We start from the raw sequence: 18,534 nt of genomic DNA, 5'->3' as shown, positions 1-18,534 counted from the left end.
ATCAGGATATGCCCGGGTTGGATACCAGTATAGTGGAGCATCTATTGCCATTAAAGCCAGAATGCCCTCCGGTCAAGCAAAAATTGAGAAGGACTCATCCGAAGATGGCCATGAAAATCAAAGAGGAAGTTCAAAAGCAAATCAATGCTGGTTTCCTCGTCACTTCAGAATACCCTCAGTGGTTAGCTAACATTGTTCTCGTTCCTAAGAAAGACGGAAAAGTCCGCATGTGCGTCGACTACAGAGATTTGAACAAAGCTAGCCCTAAGGATGACTTTCCTTTACCACATATAGACATGTTGGTTGACAGTACAGCAAAATCCAACGTTTTCTCATTCATGGACGGATTTTCGGGATACAACCAAATCAAGATGGCACCTGAAGATATGGAGAAAACAGCTTTCATAGCCCCCTGGGGAACGTTCTGCTACCGCGTTATGCCTTTTGGACTAAAGAACGCAGGAGAAACTTATCAAAGAGCCATGACTACACTTTTCTATGACATGATGCATAAGGAAGTGGAAGTCTATGTGGACGACATGATTGCCAGATCAGAAAATGAGGAGGATCATATAAAAAATCTGACAAAGTTATTTCAACGCTTATAGAAGTTTCAGCTTCGCCTGAACCCCAACAAGTGTACCTTTGGTGTCTACTCAGGAAAACTCCTTGGTTTCATCGTCAGCAAACGAGGAATTGAAGTAGATCCAGACAAAGTCAAGGCAATTCAAGAAATGCCTTCACCTAGAACCGAGAAACAAGTTAGAGGATTTCTTGGACGTCTGAATTACATCTCGAGATTCATATATCTCATGACTGCAACTTGTGCTCCAATTTTCAAACTTCTACGGAAAAATCAAAGTTGCGTCTGGACAGACGATTGTCAGAAAGCGTTCGGTAGCATTAAGGAATATCTGCTCGAACCACCTATCTTGTCTCCTTCAGTGGAAGGAAGACCTTTGATAATGTACTTAACCGTCTTAGGAGATTCCATGGGTTGTGTCCTTGGACTGCAAGACGAGACAAAAAGAAAAGAGCATGCCATCTACTACCTGAGCAAGAAATTCACTGACTGTGAATCCCGCTACTCCATGCTCGAGAAAACCTGTTGTGCTTTGGCCTGGGATGCCAAGCGTCTTCGCCAATACACGATTCGACATACTACTTGGTTGATATCCAAGATGGATCCAATCAAGTACATATTTGAAAAGCCTGCTTTAACTGGGAGAATTGCCCGCTGGCAGATGCTGTTATCAGAATATGACATTGAGTATCACACTCAGAAAGCCGTGAAAGGAAGCATCCTAGCTGAGCATCTGGCTCACCACCCACTCAATGATCATGAATCAATTGGATTTGACTTTCCGGACGAGGACGTCATGTACCTCAAGATGAAGGATTACGACGAGCCACTACCAGAAGAAGGACCTGGGATAGGATCCCAATGGGGCTTGATCTTTGACGTAGCCGTCAATGCTTATGGACGAGGAATTGGGGCAATCATTGTTACCCCTTGAGGTAGCCATACTCCATTTACCGCCAAATTGAATTTCAAATGCATAAATAACGAGGCCGAATATGAAGCTTGCATCATGGGTCTCGAAAAAGCCGTGGATCTAAGAATCAAACACTTGGATGTATACGAAGATTCTGCTTTGGTCATCAATCAAATCAAAGAGGAATGGGAAACACGCCAACCTGGGCTAATCCCTTACAAAGATTACGCGAGAAGATTGTTACCATTCTTCAACAGGGTAGATTTTCATCACATTCCTCGTGAAGAAAATAACTTGGCTGATGCATTAGCCACACTCTCTTCCATGATTAGGATAAATCATTGGAATGATATTCCTCAGATCGATGTTATGCGTCTGGATAGGCCCGCTCATGTTTTCACAGCAGAAGCAATCATCGACAACAAACCGTGGTATCACGACATCAAAAACTTTCTTCAAAGGCAAGAGTACCCTCTTGGGGCGTCAAAGAAAGATAGAAAGACTTTGAGAAAGTTAGCTGGCAGATTCTTCCTGAATGAAGATGTTCTGTACAAGAGAAATTTTGAAATGGTTCTACTTAGATGCATTGACAAAAAGGAAGCAGAAACACTCATGAGAGAAATACATGAAGGTTCCTTTGGTACTCACACCAATGGACACACCATGACAAGGAAAATACTGAGAGCAGGATATTATTGGCTGACGATGGAGTCAGATTGCTACCAGTATGCAAAGAGGTGTCACAAATGTCAGATCTACGCTGATAGAATTCACGTGCCACCATCTCTTCTCAACATATTCTCTTCCCCTTGGCCTTTCTCCATGTGGGGAATCGACATGATCGGAATGATCGAGCCAAATGCGTCCAACGGACATCGCTTCATTTTGGTAGCCATAGACTATTTCACCAAGTGGGTCGAAGCAGCTTCATATGCAAACGTCACAAGACAAGTTGTCGTCAGATTTATTAAGAATCACATCATCTGTCGCTACGACATTCCTAGCAAGATAATCACTGACAATGGGTCAAATTTGAACAACAAAATGATGAAGGAACTTTGTGAAGAATTCAAGATTGAACATCACAACTCGTCTCCTTACAGACCAAAGATGAATGGAGCTATAGAAGCAGCTAACAAAAACATCAAGAAAATCATTCAGAAAATGGTCATCACTTACAAAGATTGGCATGAAATGCTCCCGTTTGCTCTTCATGGTTACCGTACGTCTGTACGTACTTCGACTGGAGCAACTCCTTTCTCCCTTGTATATGGCATGGAGACAGTCCTACCCATAGAGGTTGAGATCCCATCAATGAGAATCTTGATGGAGGCAAAGTTAACAGAAGCCGAGTGGTGTCAAAACAAATTCGATGAGTTGAACTTAATCGAAGAAAAGCGCATGACAGCTTTATGCCACAGACAGTTATATCAACAAAGAATGAAGAAAGCTTTCGACAAAAAGGTTCGACCTCGCACGATCAAAGAAGGCGACCTTGTGCTAAAAAAGATTCAATCATTTCTCACAGACGCTAGGGGCAAATGGACTCCCAATTATGACGGCCCATACATGGTCAAGAGAGCTTTCTCGGGAGGAGCCTTAATACTCACGACTATGGATGGAGAAGAATTCACATGTCCTGTGAACGTCGACGCAATCAAGAAATACTTTGCCTAAATAAACAAAAGAACAACTCGCTAAGTTTAAAACTCGCAAAGAGCGACTTAGGCAAAAAAGAGCGTCTCGGTGAATCGAATACCCGAAAGGGCGATTCAGGCAAAAGTTAGAGACATAAAAATATATATATATATATATATATATATATATAAAATCAATCCCGGTAGATTTAAAACCCGAAAGGGGTAACCTACGCAAAAGTTAGGGATATATGGCAAGTAACCGTGTTCAGGACAAACTTGATCACCAGAAAATCCATAGCGGAGTATTCATCATCAGTAGGTCATCTTCTACGAAGCACGAATACAGCGTAACTCAGAGTGGAAGGGAAATATAACGGTCGTCACGTTTCAGCGTTGTCCTTTTCCCGAAAATTACCAATTTCCAACTTTGTAAATACTCCATGGAATCAAGTCTTTGGCTGATTACCATTCCATAAATAACAATTCGAGCCTTGTGCCTCTTTTCTTTGCAATCGAGTCTTATTCAGTTTCTTAAAATTACATTTTTTTAACTTGACAGTCATTTTCTTGAAACAAACGTTTTCAAAAATAAAATGAATTTACTTGCAAAATAAAGGTGAAATTTCTTTCTAAGGTTTACAAACAATAGGAAGAACGCTAACAGTTGCTCCGAGAACGGTCGAGACTCTGGGAACAAATTTCCCCATGAGGTCGCTTTGCGAACATCTCCCGATGACGGATCTTCACTTCAAATAGTATCACTCACGTCAAGCAGCGGACAACCGGTAACCAGGTATCTCCAACGGAGTGCAAACTACACCTTTCAAGAAGAAGACATCTTCTGATCAACAAAAATTCAAGTCGTATCTCAGGATTTCACATCCGCGACAATTCTATTCACATTCACTTTACATTTTATAATCACCATAACATTCATACATGCTTCACGTATCATATCACATGACTACATAGTTAGCATTGTATAGTTAAAGCATTGATCCTATTATTGCCCGGGTCACTTGGACCTCTACTCGAGTTTCCCCTGCAAGTTGTGAAAGAGTATTCTTCTTCATAAAGAAAGTTCATACACCAGGATTTCCCCAAGAGGTTAACAAATGGTAATCTTCCTCAGAGGAAGATAGTTTGTTTACTTTTGGAAATCCCCAGCAAGTCATCAAATGATAAGGTTCTCCTGCAGATCGATAGATGGCAAACTTCTTCAAGAAATAATTTGTTCACTTTTGGATTTCCCCAACAAGGCAACAAATGGCAGTCTCCCTCAAGAAGACAGTTTGTTCCCCTAGCAGTCGACGAATGGTAGTTTCTTTTCAAGAAACAGTTTGTCCACTTCCATGGTGTTCATCCCCACCAGAATTGACAAATGGCAGTTTTCCTCCTGGAAAACAGTTTATTAACACCAGCATAAGTTGACAGATGGTAGTCTTCCTCCGGAAGAGAGTTTGTCCACTTTTGGATTTCCAGCATAAGTTGACAGATGGTAGTCTTTCTCCGGGAAGATAGTTTGTCCACTTTTGGATCTCCTCGGCAAGGATCGATAAATGGTAGTCTTCCTCCGGAAGATAGTTTGTCCACTTTTGGAGCCGGCAAATGGTAGTCTTCCTCCCGAAGATAGTTTGTTCACCTTCAAGATCTCCCCAGCAGATCGACAAATGGTAGTCTTCCTCCGGAAGATAGTTTGTCCACTTTTGGAGCCGGCAAATGGTAGTCTTCCTCCGGAAGATAGTTTTTTCCCCTCTAAGATTTCCTCAGCATAAGTCGATGAATGGTAGTTTTCTTCCCGAAGACAGTTCGTCCACTTTCAGGCGAAGTCATTAGCTCCTCAAAAGGACGCATGATCATATGGCATTCCTTCGAAGACGTCAAATTGAAGGAAAGTATGATGAAGTTTCTTATTTACCGTCAAATGGTATCTCTCCAACAAGTACTGGTGAGAAGATTGACGAGGAAACAAACTCTTGGAGATTTTCTCTTTATCTGAGATATCGTCCAAAATCATGATGAATGATCATATGGTATTCCTTCGATGATGTCAAATTGAAGGAAAGTATGATGAAGTTTCTTATTTACCGTCAAATGCTATCTCTCCAACAAGTACTGGTGAGAAGTTTGATGAGGAAACGAACTCTTGGAGATTTTCTTTTTATCTGAGATATCGTCCAAAAACACAACTAAGACCAATTTCGCAATTTAGACATTCAAAACGAGAAGAGGTTGTTTACCTTTTTCTAAGTATTAAACACTTAGTTAAAGAAGATGGATCGCGCATTTTACATTGTCGTCCATTCACCAGAATCCGCATAACAAATTTCTACGGGAGTTTGTCTCCCTATCCCCCGCCGAGTGCGACAACGGGATCGAGTCATGAACAAGGATTTTATTATCGCTGCGACATCTCAAGGGCGCCCAAAATTCGGGCATTCTTTGATATTTAAGTCTCTTTCCCGCAGGAGATATCAAGATGTCAATCTCTCTCCCTCCGGATGAAAGAAACTTAAATAGGGGCATCTGTCATACCCTAATTTTGACCCCCCCTGAGATGTCACATCTCCAGACATTTCATCAACTCAAGACAAGTGCCCAGAGCAATCATTTGTTTGTCTAGTACTCAATCGAGGGTGTGCAAGAACAAAGAAGCTCAGGCAAAGGATCAATCAATAAGAAGATGATCTCTAATATAATCATGGAACTCAAATGATTCATTTATCCACCTATGATTGATTAGACACCAGTCATCAGGGCTCAGGTTTACTCAGGACACTAGACTAGGGTTTGAGCCCATCAAAAACTGAAATCAGGGACCACATTTGGGAAACCCTAAAAAGCTCTAGGAAATCACACAAAGGGTTCAAATAATTTCAAATGATCCCCATGGCAATATCCACTAGGCATTGTACCTCAATTCAAGATCTACAATCATCAATTTCATCTGGTCTACAATTAGGGTTGTAGACCTAATTCATCTGGACAGTTGACTTTTAATCAGGACCTGGATCCACAACTCAAAATATGTCTCAAGGACTTCTATTACCTCAATATAATCCATTCATACCATTCATTTGAGGAGGAGAGCTTGATTCATCACAAAAGTCCAAGATTTCACTTCATTTGGAAAAAGTCAACTGTACAAGATCACCTTTGACTTTTAGGGTTTTGGGTCAAACCATGACTTTTAAAGATCAATATCATCAACATGTGATTATTGAAGTCATTTGAACAAGGAAAATCAAGAAAAATATCAAAGATCGAAAAGTCAACAAGAAGTCAAACTAGTGCATTTTTGACCTAGTTCATGGATCTCAAAATTTCACCTACACAACTCAAAAAACTTCCAACATGAAAGTTGTAGATCTCACTAAATAAAACAACTTCTCACATTGAAAATTTTTTCAAGAGATCAATCAATTAAGAGATATGAGCTTTGGAAGTTATAGGTCATAAAACTTAGAAAAAATTCTAAGTGTTTTTAACCTAGTTTTCTTCAAACTTTAGGCCCATTTTACACAATTTTCCCAAATGATTTTGAAGAAACTCCAAACTAATGAATTAAAGTACATGTTAAGGGCTTTCCAAATTGTGCTCAACCTTCTCCAAATTCATTTTGAGCTAAGAGTTATGATTGTTCAAAGTTGGGCTCATGGAGTAAAATTATAGGTCATGTACAATTTTGAAACTTTGCAAATTTGTGCAAATAACTCTACTAATTGATGCTACATGAATCATAACATATCAGTAGAGATACCATACATTCATTTTCACCATGGCATAAGGATTAGAGAATATTCCCAAAACAAGAACATGTGATTATGTAATGATTACATTTGGGAAATTTATGGCCAAGTGGTGAATCATTAAAGGCATCTGTTCCCAACCAATTAGAACTCTCCTCTGCATCAGAAATGTTCCCCAAGATCATAAGAGATCAATGGATAGGGAGCAAGCCCGAGTTTGCCATCATTACATTTGCAAGATTCCTTGAATTTCTTCATGGCCAAGAAACCAAAACTACCTCACTAAGCAAGCTCACTCTCTTCAATCTGTACAGAGATCTTTGCCTATAAATACAAGTGCCCTCCTCAGTATTAGAGACACCAAAGCAACTCCAATTCTTTCTTTCTCCTTCTCCCCCTCATGCTTATGGTTTTCAAAAGTTCTTTGGCAAGAAGAATCAAATTCTTCAAACCAGAGCTTTTCTTTTGAAAGTAAGCCTTCTAACATCTCAAGGAGGTTTATTAGAAGTGATCCAAGCACCTGGAACACTTCTGTAAGTGCAAGAACACCATCTTCACTTTCAATTTGGAGCAAAGTCAGTTGGAGGTCTGTAGATCAATTCAGAGGGTGTCAAACAAATCTAAGCATTCATACAAATTCCTTAGGGTGTAGTGAAGCTATCCAGATGGTTGTAGCTCATCTGTAAGTGCAGAATTACTATCTTCAATTCCTACTCGAAGCTCAAGCAAGAGGGGTCGAGTAGATCATTTCAGAGGTTTTTAAAGCAATCTAAGTGCCCAGATAGCATCAACAAGGTCCCAAGAAGCTTTTGCAATCATTCACTCAAAGCCAGAAGCTCTCCATCATCACCACGACCTTCAGTTTCAGAGGTAAGTTTCTCAACTCTGCCTCTTTAATTCGTGTACTCTTTGTGTTAAAACTCAACACCAATTCATTCAGCATCATCAGAGGATTAAAAACCCTCTATCATCACTCATTTACTCTTCAGTATAGCCATTTAATTTCATTTTTAATTTTTAGGATTCTTCACATATTTTAGATAATTCAATAGATGTAGTTAATATAAATTTATGTTAGTTACATATTTGAAATCGTGAGTGAATTTAGAACAAGTTTGATGTTTACATCATCTTGTTTGGTTGAGAATTGAGCAAGTTAGAAAATTCAAATTTTCTGAGCTTGAGGTTGAAGACTACAATGGCCATGGCGCGCAAAATTCAAGTCTCTGGGTGAAGTTTATTTTATTTTGAATGGTATGCGTTTTATAAACGAATTCATCGTTTGCCCTAGTGGCCTCACATGCGCTTTTAGTCCTCTCATGCCTCAAGTCTGGGGTTCGAATCCCCCTCGCCCCAGACTTTTTGATCCTTTTATTTTTCAATGATTTTTTACTTGTTTTGAAACATAACCAAATGGATGTGTGTTATAATCACCAACTGGCGCTTGGCCCAGTGGTGTTATTTTGAACTGGTGACTTCAAGGGCGTGTGTTCAAACCTTGGTGAGACCAAAACCTATTTTTTACCACTAATTTCTTTCATTTTTTTACAAACTTCACATAATTAATTTACCTATCAAATTAAATCATTTCCTTTTGATTTTTTTACACACTCTTCATTTAATATATCTATTTTGTGAATAATCAAAAAATCACAAAAATATTATTTATTTGATATATTTTGATTAGGTTTAAAATAACATTTTTTTAAGTATTTTAAAATACTTTAAATATAGTTTTCATTTGATTTTCAAAACTTAATCTCTTGTACATATTTTTTTTTAAAAAACCTAATCATTTAGGTCTTAATTAGGTATAGATTTTGTCTTTACCCTAATTAAGTTTACTTTTGTCAATATTTCAAACTGTTTTCAAATCTTCGATTTAAACAGACGATACAGGTTGTCAGACAACAAAACCTTGTATCATTTCAAATCATCATTTAACTGTTTCTCATAAACAGTAAATAAATCTCTGGGCCTCTAATAGAGTGTAAGACCCAACACCTTTTTCTCTTCATAGTTTGTTTCAAAACTGTATTTACAAAATCTCCTCATCTGTTTTTCAAAATATTCTTCTGGTATTTGAAGGGCATTATTCCCGGTGAAATTCTTCAGATACCTATGTGACCTAGTGTCCATCTTCACTTCATCTGTTTTAAATAAAATATTCAACTATTTACAATTCAACCTTCAACCGTTGCCAATAAATAATAAAGCTACTGGTAAGGCTTTGTACATACATCTTCAAAGGCCCCCACTCCATCCAGGTTAGGCTTTACAAGCTTTCAATTTACAATTTTTCATTTAAATTCGTGTCAAATATAAACTGTATATAAATTCGTGTCAATTTTTCACTGAGAATGTCTTCCCGGTGAAGGCTCTTTCCTAATTAGAGATCTTTAGTTCAAACCTCAAGATGAATTATTCTCGGTGAAACATCTTGAAAGAATCCTTAGAACAAAAATAGGGCACATCCACCCAAGAGGAATTATTCCCGGTGAAACCTCTTACCCATTTGCTTAGAGCCAAACTAGGTTGAAAACCACATAGCTTTCTCTTGTGCTATAACAAGGACCCTCGAAGACCCTCGATGACCCTCGATTAGCCTCCTCTTGGGCTTACAATACAAGGAACCACAGGCTTCTTAAAAGCATATTCCCATCTTCTTCTTGCGCTTGTATACAAGGGCCCATCAGGTTTCTTATAAACATAGGAACATGTCTTTAATCACCTTTTTAGCCCACCCTAGTGAGTTTCTATTATTCTTCAAACCAGACTTTAAAGAAGCTAAGAGTGTATCAATCTCAACATTGAGTACACCCTTTGGAATGAGAGACATGGACAGTCTCTGTCACCTTTATCTTCAATCTCCAATATTTTTCCTTAGCAGAGTCTAGGTCCCAATCTGTCTATCCTCAGTCAGAATCAGCCTTAATCTTGGGCTTTATACAAGAAGTCTCAAATAGTTAATCACTCCTCCTTAAAGTCCTTTAAAGTCATAAAAATCCCTGGAAAGGGTTAGCCTCCAAAATCAGTCCTTTAAAGTCATAAAAATCCCTGAAAAGGGTTAGCCTCCAAAATCAGTCCTTTAAAGTCATAAATTCCCTAGAAAGGGTTAGCTTCCAAAAATTCAACTTTAAAAAGATAAATCTCCAGCTGAGTAAACCCCTGGAAAAGGTTAGCTTCCAAATCACTTTTCAAACTTTCAAAACTCCTCAATAGAATCTAAGACAATCACCCAAACAAATTCTCCAGTAGAGTCAATCTTCAAACCTGGACCTTTCATTCATCAATCCCTGCTTAACAAAAGCACAATCCTCAGTAGGATAAACCTTAAGTCTCTAAAAATAACCGAGTAATCCCTAATAGAGTCAAAGATCACCTCTGAGTCAAAAGATCCCATACTGGTAGATCTTTTTCCCCATTTAAAATTCAGCCTCAACCTTGGGCTTTGTACAAGGCACATATTCCCCTTAGAGTCAAAACCCTGCTCATAGGTATTCCCCTATCCAGAGTTAGCCACAACCTTGGGCTTTATACAATGCAGATAATAAAGTCTCCACAGTGAGTCCTTCCCCATCAAGTAGCCACAACCTTGGGCTTTGTACAAGGCAGATAAACCACATTTCCTGTGTCAAAAGATCCCTAACCTTCAGGATCTTTTCCCCAGAGAGTCATCCATACTCAGTTTCCTCAACAATAGCCACAACCTTGGGATTCATACAAGGCAGAAAATAATGACTTCCCTAGCTAAGAGTCAGCCACAACCTTGGGCTTTGTACAAGGCACAAAATAGAGTCTCCCTAAGTAGAGTCAGCCACAATTCTGGGCTTTGTACAGAACACTAAAATAAACCTTTTAATCAAAAACAAAATAAACACTCTCCAACTAGAGTCAGCCTCAATTCTGGGCTTCATACAGAACACAAAAATCATTCAATCAAAAGTCAATTCCCAGTGGAGCTATCTCCCAGAGTCAATAAAAGTAAACCTTTTTAAAAGCCTCAAGCTTGGGCCTCATACAAGCCAGCTAAAATCAAATCTTTCATACAGTAGATAGACATAGCTTATCTCTATAGAGAGATATTTCTCCTATCTCACCACATTCAAACAAACAAACATTTCAATTTTAATCATTCTCCCATTCAGGATTTTGAAAGACATGCTCTGGCAAGTTAACCCAGGCATGTGTAACTTTCCCTAATTTGGTTGAGTATCTTTCTTTCATTCAAGAGACATTTGACTGGTATACTTGCACATACACAAGTAAGGTCCCTCTCTTAATGAAATGAATTCAGTTTTTCTGTCACTTTAAATGTTTGTGGTGGAATAGTAGAAATATCTCTCTGTAAAGATGATTTCATGTCTCTTTACTGTAAACAAAGATTTAATTCAAGCTTCAACCTTGAGCTTCAAGCAAGGCACCCAAAAAATTTAATTTCCCTAATTAGTTCTCCGAACTACAAAAAGCTCTGACTTCCATTAGGGATATGTAGGCATGAGGTTCACAAGGAATCTCAGCGAGCTAATCAAAAACCAAAAATAGTCTGTCTGTTTGTCTTTCATTTAATTTAATTTTTCCTCCTAATACAAAGGAGAAACTTTCCCAATCAATAAGCAACAAACACAAACACATAGACACGGAGAAGGTTCCCGTAGAGTACTATGGATATGTAGGGTGCTTAAAACCTTCCCTCTGTATAACCGACCTCCCGGACTCCAGAATTTCTAGTCTAGGTGAATCCCCACACTTAGCAAACTCCTAGGGTTTATTTGAGATATTTTTCCCCTTCCTCTTTTGTAGGATAATTAAAAAGTTCGTGTGCTATCGTAGGAAGAAATGAAACAAAATTCATCCCACAACAGGCGCTTCCCTCCTTCCAAATTTCGCGTGAAGGGTCGAGCGTGCCGTCCTCCCAAGTGAAACGGGGAGGTAAAAAAATGACACCACATGTAACATGCTATCTTGTGAGATGATTGGCATTGATTGATTGTAGGTTATTCATGTTTGTTTTCCCCTTGACATAATCCGTTTGGTATTGATCTCGTTTAATTTTACCTTTTCTCGCCTTTTATCGCTTTCTTTCATTCTTAACATGAGGAATATGACTTAGACATGCATTGAATCTGGCCAAGCTCTCAAAAGAGGCTCTGTTTTTGTTGGTGTGTTTATGTTTGTGCTTGCAGGAAGTCCTAACAAAGGCCATTGTAAGTCCTCGAGAAGGCAAGCGGAAAGGGTTAGCAATCAACCCCCACAACTTTCAGTCCCTAGGTCGTCCCTATGCTCACTTTTTAAAAGTTCAGAGCTCTGGACATGTCCCCAAGATCGTCGAGTTAAAGGCTCAATGGGTAAAGTGAAGCGGGTTCATGCAATCGAACCCCCACGTTTCTTAGCTCACGTTGACCGACGTTGACGCTCGGTGTACGCATGCACCGATTTGCGTCTCCTCCTCTTTGCCCCGGTAACACAATTCCACGGTTAAAGATTCAAAACTCCTTGGTCTAATGCTTGGTTGACTCGGGTGATACGCTCCCCTTGGCTTTGGCGGGACCGCTTTTCTACTACTTGGCATGCACTAGTAGGTGTTTGCTTTACGAGCGAGACTCGTTTGTGTGATACTTTTGTTTGCATTGGATTTTCCCCATAGATTTCTAGGTTAGTTTATTCTTGTACCCTTTGTATGACAACATAGGTAGCAAGTTTTCCCCCCTTAGTTTAGGTTTTCCTCATGCATTCTTTTAAAACACAAACCACACTCTTTGATTTTCTTTTCTTAAGAGCTTGTTATTTCCGCTCCATTCCCAAGCGTAAGACTAAAAAGGTCGAGCAGCGGAGTGCGAATGTAACTCGTTCACCTTAAAAACACAAAACAAACAGAAATTAGTTAGCTGAGCTATGGTACCTCTGATTCCTCAAAAAGGATACGTAGGCAGTGGGGTAGGGCCCGTGCGAGTATAACTATTTGTTTTCCCTATATTTTGCATGCATACTAGTTCAGTTTAGGCGTAGATTTGTTACACACCCATAGATTAGACCATAAGCGTGGATGTCATCAAGTACGATGGGCGTGAGGGGTGCTAATACCTTCCCCTCGCGTAACTGACTCCCTTACCCTCTTCTCTGGTCGTGAGACCACTGCTCCTTGTTTCGTGGTTTGCTGATATTCCTTTCCTTTTCAGGATAAATATGTTAGTGGCGACTCTGTTGATTTTCGCGGTAGGGACACACATCACACTAAAACGACTCTTAAAACCTAAGACTCTAAATTCCATTTTTCTTTTACAATGTTGTGAAGAGACAAATTGCATTAGGAATAGATCTTTCTTTAAATAATCCTCACCTGCCCATGGACTTCGACTTCTTTACCCAAATATTTCTTGATCCACAAGCTGAGGGCTGCACCAATTATGCAAAAAAATCTCCTTGAATCTAGGAACAAAACATCACAAGTTTCCTAAATTGTCTCAATATCCAATTTTAGAAACTTATGTACATTTGAAGATTAAATCAATTATTCCAGATAAAATCTTCTTGACCTACTCAAATTTGTGAGATATATCCATAGAGAATCTCCCAAAATCAAATCAAATATGTCAAGACAAATAACAGCAATTTAGTTCCTGCTATAACAGTTGTTTAGGATGCCACAACATCTTGTCCAACATCTGGTAGTGATGCATGTTTTAGCAAAATTGCTTCCAATGCTAAAACTCAAGGAACTTACAAGGCCGTTAACACTTCCTGACGAGTCGAAGAAGCTCAATAGATCCATAGGTGATATCCCCACAATTTTATTGGCCAGTTTTTTAAATTGAGCGAGGTACTCTGTTACAGATCCTAACTGATTAAGTTTAAAGATATTACCCTTGGGATCATCGTAAGCAGTCCTGGAAAAATGAGTCTTAAGCGCATAAAGGAATTGGTTCCAAGAAGCATTTTGACCGTTGTGATACATCCACAAGTATAATGTTAGAGTTGGACCGTTAAAATAAAACAATGTAATGGTGATGGGATTGTCTTTCATTGTTTGGTGATAGGTGAAGAAATGTGAGATTTTGAAGATCTAGCCATGCATATCTACTTCGTTGAAATGAGCAACATCCAGTTTCATTTGTGGTAGTTGGTTGGGACTATTATCATGAGATGAGGGTGAAATAGAGGATTGGGTTGTAGGAGATGGTTTCTTCCAAATGTTAGTTGATTACTTCCAATCTAACAAGAACTCTTGACATCTGTTGTGAGAGCTCGCCAATTCTTATAGTGGAATAAGATCTAGTTAGAGGCATTAGATTCAGGGGAGGGAACTATCTCAATGAAAGCACCAATGTTATAAAAAATTGATCTTAGAGTTTAAGGACTAAGAAACCTCCTTAAGAATAAAAGAAAGGAATTTGAGAATTAATAAATTCATATTCAAAACGAAAAAGATATAGAGGGAATAACAAGGAAAATAATAACTTCCATAAAAATAAGGGATTATTCCTAGCATTACGTTACCACTATAACCCCTACAATTGATTGGTTGCAGCTTCTAGAATAATGTTAATTCTCACAACTCATAATCCTTCAATTTGACATGTAACTTGAATTTTCTTTTGGGCCTAGCATTGGGCTCTCCATCACCAAATTATTTCTTATCATTGCCTTGTGTCATAACACACTTAGAAATAAGAATCCATAATAAATCCTAAATTTCCTTAACTAGGTAGAAAAATAATCCCCAATTTTCTAGAACTTTTCTCCTTTCAGCATAAATGACCCCTCAATCAATTCTCTTAACACTTATATCATGTATAGTTGATTATACCCAACCTAATTGTATCCCTTAAGAAATGTCAAAATTTTCTCAATCAATTATAAAAGAGTTTTCTGTGAGATGAATGAGTGTTTGAAGTAATTAAGGAAACAAAATATTTATAGTGCAAGTTAAAAAGACAAAAAATATTGTAACAATGTGATTTGAAGTATCGTTGAATATAAATTAGTAGGGATTCGACACATGGAAATAAAAAAAGATTGAAAAATCACACCTAATTTTAATCATATAATAAGGTGATTTGAATCATATGCACCAGAGAACTTTTAGGTGGGAGAATTTTTAGTTTCATTTGTACCATGAACTAGGATGGTTTGAATCAAGTGCAGTAAGGGATTTTTTGGGTTATCTGTGAGAACAATATTTTTTGTGCATCTGGCCTTAAGTTTTAATGATAATTTTACATGTTATCTTAAAGAACAATTGTTTACACTAACATTTTTTTCTATTGTGTGGCTTTGCCTTACAGTTTCTGACTCTGGTAAGAAGGCGTGTGACGTCATCAGGTTCTAAACTCAACACTCTGAAAGAACACCGGGACTATGTTACAATGGAAGTCAAGATTATGGATTGCTACTTATGAAATGGTTCGAAGGAACGTTAGTACAAGAGCTTCTGATCATGACTTTGCAAGGAGGCTTTAGAGGCCTTCTAAAGCTTTGCTTCTGTGTCGCGTGTTCTGAAGATGCTGAAGACGAGGTTTTGGTGAACAAGTTCTGAAGATCGGAAGACATCTCTTTTGAAGACCAAGTGCTGAAGACTTTGAAGACAAGGTTATGCTAAACAAGTTTTGAAGACTCAAAGACTTAGGTTCTAAAGACTAAAGTTCTCATCATCTACAACATGCTTCAATCAACATACCATAAGAAGCCTCTAAAGACTTAGAAGATCAAGGACGACTTATGTGTGGTGGTGAGCATAAAAGTACAAACGTAAAATGTGACCTCTACTCTTATAGGGTGGCGTAAGGACAATCCAACATGTACTTGTTATTTACCATTCCCACCATGTCCATTGAAGACTTTACTATTGTACTTTGTATTTCTTATTCTACCCTCCAACGGATCTATCCTTCTAATCTTTCATGAGTACTTAGACAAGTTTGTAGTGGTCTTCATCGATGATATTTTGGTATTTTCTAAATCTGAGGAAGAACATGCAAAGCATTTCAGGGTTATGCTACAGGTGTTGAGAAAGAAGAAGTTTTATGCTAAACTGTCGAAGTGTGAGTTTTGGATAAAGAAAGTGATTTTTCTCGGCCATGTGTTTTCTAGTGGTGGTATTGCGGTGGATCCTTCTAAGGTTGATGCAGTATTGCAATAGGAGACTCCGAAGTCTGTGACTGAGATTAGAAGTTTTCTTGGTTTAGCCGATTATTATCACTGATTTATTAAGGATATTTCTAAATTAGAATTACCTTTGACTCAGTTGACTCGCAAGGGTCAAGCTTATGTCTTGGATGTTGCGTGTGAAGAAAGTTTCGTAGAATTGAAGAAGAAATTGACAATTGCTATAGTATTGATTTTTCCTAATCCAGGTGAGTCTTTTATAGTATATTGTGATGCGTCTAAGAGGGTTCTTGGTGGAGTTTTGATGCAGAATAGACAGTTGGTTACTTAGGCTTCTAGACAATTGAAGGTTCAGGAGAGGAACTATCCTACGCATGACTTAGAGTTGGGAGCTATGGTTTTTGCTTTAAAAATTTGGATACATTATCTGTTTGGCTCTAAGTTTGAAGTGTTTAGTGATCATAAAAGTTTAAAGTACTTGTTCGATCAAAAGGAATTGAATATGAGGTAGAGAAGGTGGCTCTAATTTCTCAAGGATTATGATTTTGATTAGAGTATCCATCCTGGTAAAGAAAATATCGTGGCAGATGCTTTGAGTAGGAAGTTCTTGCACATGTCAATGCTTATGGTGCGCGAGCTTAGTTTGATTGAGCAATTATGTGATATGAGGTTAGTGTGTGAGCAGACTCCTAATAGTATGATGTTGGGAATGTTGATGCTAACCAACTCTATCCTTGGTGAAATTAGGAATGGTTAGAAATCTGATGTAAAGTTGGTTGATTGATCGAATTTGATTAACCAAGGTAATGGAGGTGACTTCTGGATTGACGAGAATGGCGTGATGAGATTAAGAGATAAAGTGTGTGTTATTGAGGTACCAGAGCTTAAGAAGATCATTCTGGAGGAAGGACATAGAAGTGGTTTGAGTATTCACCCAGGTGCCACAAAAATGTACCAAGACTTGAGGAAACTATTTTGGGGGTCGGGTATGAAGAAGGAAATTGCTAACTTTGTGTATGCTTGTTTGACTTGTCATAAGTCGAAGATTGAGCATCAGAAGCCTTCAGGTTTGATGCAACCATTGAATATTCTCGAGTGGAAGTTGGATAGCATTTTGATATATTTTTGTGTCGGGCTTTCCGAAGACTGCTAAGGGCAATGACTCGATTTGGGTAGTAGTGGATAGATTGACTAAGTCGGCACATTTCCTACCGATGAAGATTAATACTTCCATGTAGAGATTTGCAGAGATGTATATTGAGGAAATTGTGAGGTTGCGTGGTATACCTTCGAGCATTGTTTCGGATAGAGACACGAGATTTATGTCGAGGTTTTGGCCGAGTTTGCAGTCTACTTTGGGTACTAAGATAAGATTAAGTTCGACTTATCATCCACAAACAGACAGTCAGACAGAGAGGACCATCCAGTCGTTGGAAGATTTGTTTAGGGCTTGTGCGTTAGAACAAGGAGGTGCTTGGGACAACCACTTGGCATTGAGTGAATTTACCTATAATAATAATTTCCATTCTAGTACTGGGATGGCGCCATATGAAGCATTATATGGCCTAAGGTGTAGAATTTCGTTGTGTTGGTATGAGTTAGGCGAGAGTGCAGTTCTCGGCCCTAAAATTGTGCAAGAGACGACTAAGAAGATTAAGATGATTTAGGAGAGGAGGAGAGCTTCTCATAGCCGTCATAAGAGTTATCATGATAAGAGGAGGAAAGCACTTTAATTTCAAGTGGGAGATCATGTGTTCTTGAGAGTTACTCCGACGATGGGTGTTGGTAGAGCTTTGAAATCTAGAAAGCTCACACCGTGTTTTGTTGCTCTGTACCGGATTCTTGAGAAGGTGGATGAAGTGGCCTATCGGATTGCTTTGCCACCGTCACTTGCTAACCTTCATGATGTGTTTCACGTGTCTCAGTTGAGGAGATACATTCCAGATCCTTCTCGTGTGGTCCAAGTGGATGATGTATAGGTGAGAGATAACCTGACTATTGAGGCATCACCCATACAGATAGAGGATCTGGAGGTGAAGCAGTTTCGTGGTAAAGAAATAGCCTTAATGAAGGTAGTGTGGGGAGGACCATCTGGTGAGAGCATGACTTGGGAACGTGAGGATCAACTGAAGGAGTCTTATCCAGTTTTGTTTCCGTCAGGTAATTTTTTAGGATAAAAATTCTTTTAAGTGGGGGAGAAAACACCCCAAAAATCTAAATTGATTATTTAGTTAGTTATGTAATTAATTTAGCATGGATATACGAAGTGTTTAATTGTATGAAGTTTTGCCGGTTCATGCGATGACTTGATGATTCCGATGATTTATGTGATGTTCTTATGTGTTTGGGAATTATTAAAGTATTTATTTAATTGATTAAATTATGAAGTTTTGTGATGATACGTGATTTTTATGATTTTGGTGAAGAATTATGATTTATATGATGTTTAGAGCTGTTTTGAGAATTATGGAGCAATTTAGAATAATTATAATTATTAAGTTAAAATTATTTAATTAGAGAAAATAGAAAATATTGAAGTTAGAG

At 38.4% G+C, this 18,534-nt stretch overlaps 1 protein-coding gene across 1 annotated transcript; it reads left to right on the top strand.

The window, feature by feature from the left end:
* Positions 1-17,765: 17,765 nt before the first annotated feature.
* On the top strand, positions 17,766-18,295 carry LOC131647812 (uncharacterized). The gene is made up of 3 exons (XM_058917637.1): positions 17,766-17,963; positions 18,009-18,150; positions 18,243-18,295. Exons 1-3 carry the CDS (start codon positions 17,766-17,768, stop codon positions 18,293-18,295), a joined length of 393 nt encoding a protein of 130 aa, XP_058773620.1.
* The last annotated feature ends 239 nt before the right edge of the window (positions 18,296-18,534 follow it).

This window comes from Vicia villosa, linkage group LG2 (assembly GCF_029867415.1).
Source record: "Vicia villosa cultivar HV-30 ecotype Madison, WI linkage group LG2, Vvil1.0, whole genome shotgun sequence".
In the NCBI taxonomy this organism is placed as follows: Eukaryota; Viridiplantae; Streptophyta; class Magnoliopsida; order Fabales; family Fabaceae; genus Vicia; species Vicia villosa.
This window is presented reverse-complemented; position numbering and strand designations above follow the sequence as displayed.

Coding starts and splice junctions, on each gene's coding strand:
- LOC131647812 (XM_058917637.1), top strand. CDS start 17,766: ATGGGTGTTGGTAGAGCTTTGAAATCTAGAAAGCTCACACCGTGTTTT. Junction 17,964..18,008: donor GTGTGGTCCAAGTGGATGAT/GTATAGGTGAGA, acceptor TCACCCATACAG/ATAGAGGATCTGGAGGTGAA. Junction 18,151..18,242: donor TCCAGTTTTGTTTCCGTCAG/GTAATTTTTTAG, acceptor TAATTAATTTAG/CATGGATATACGAAGTGTTT.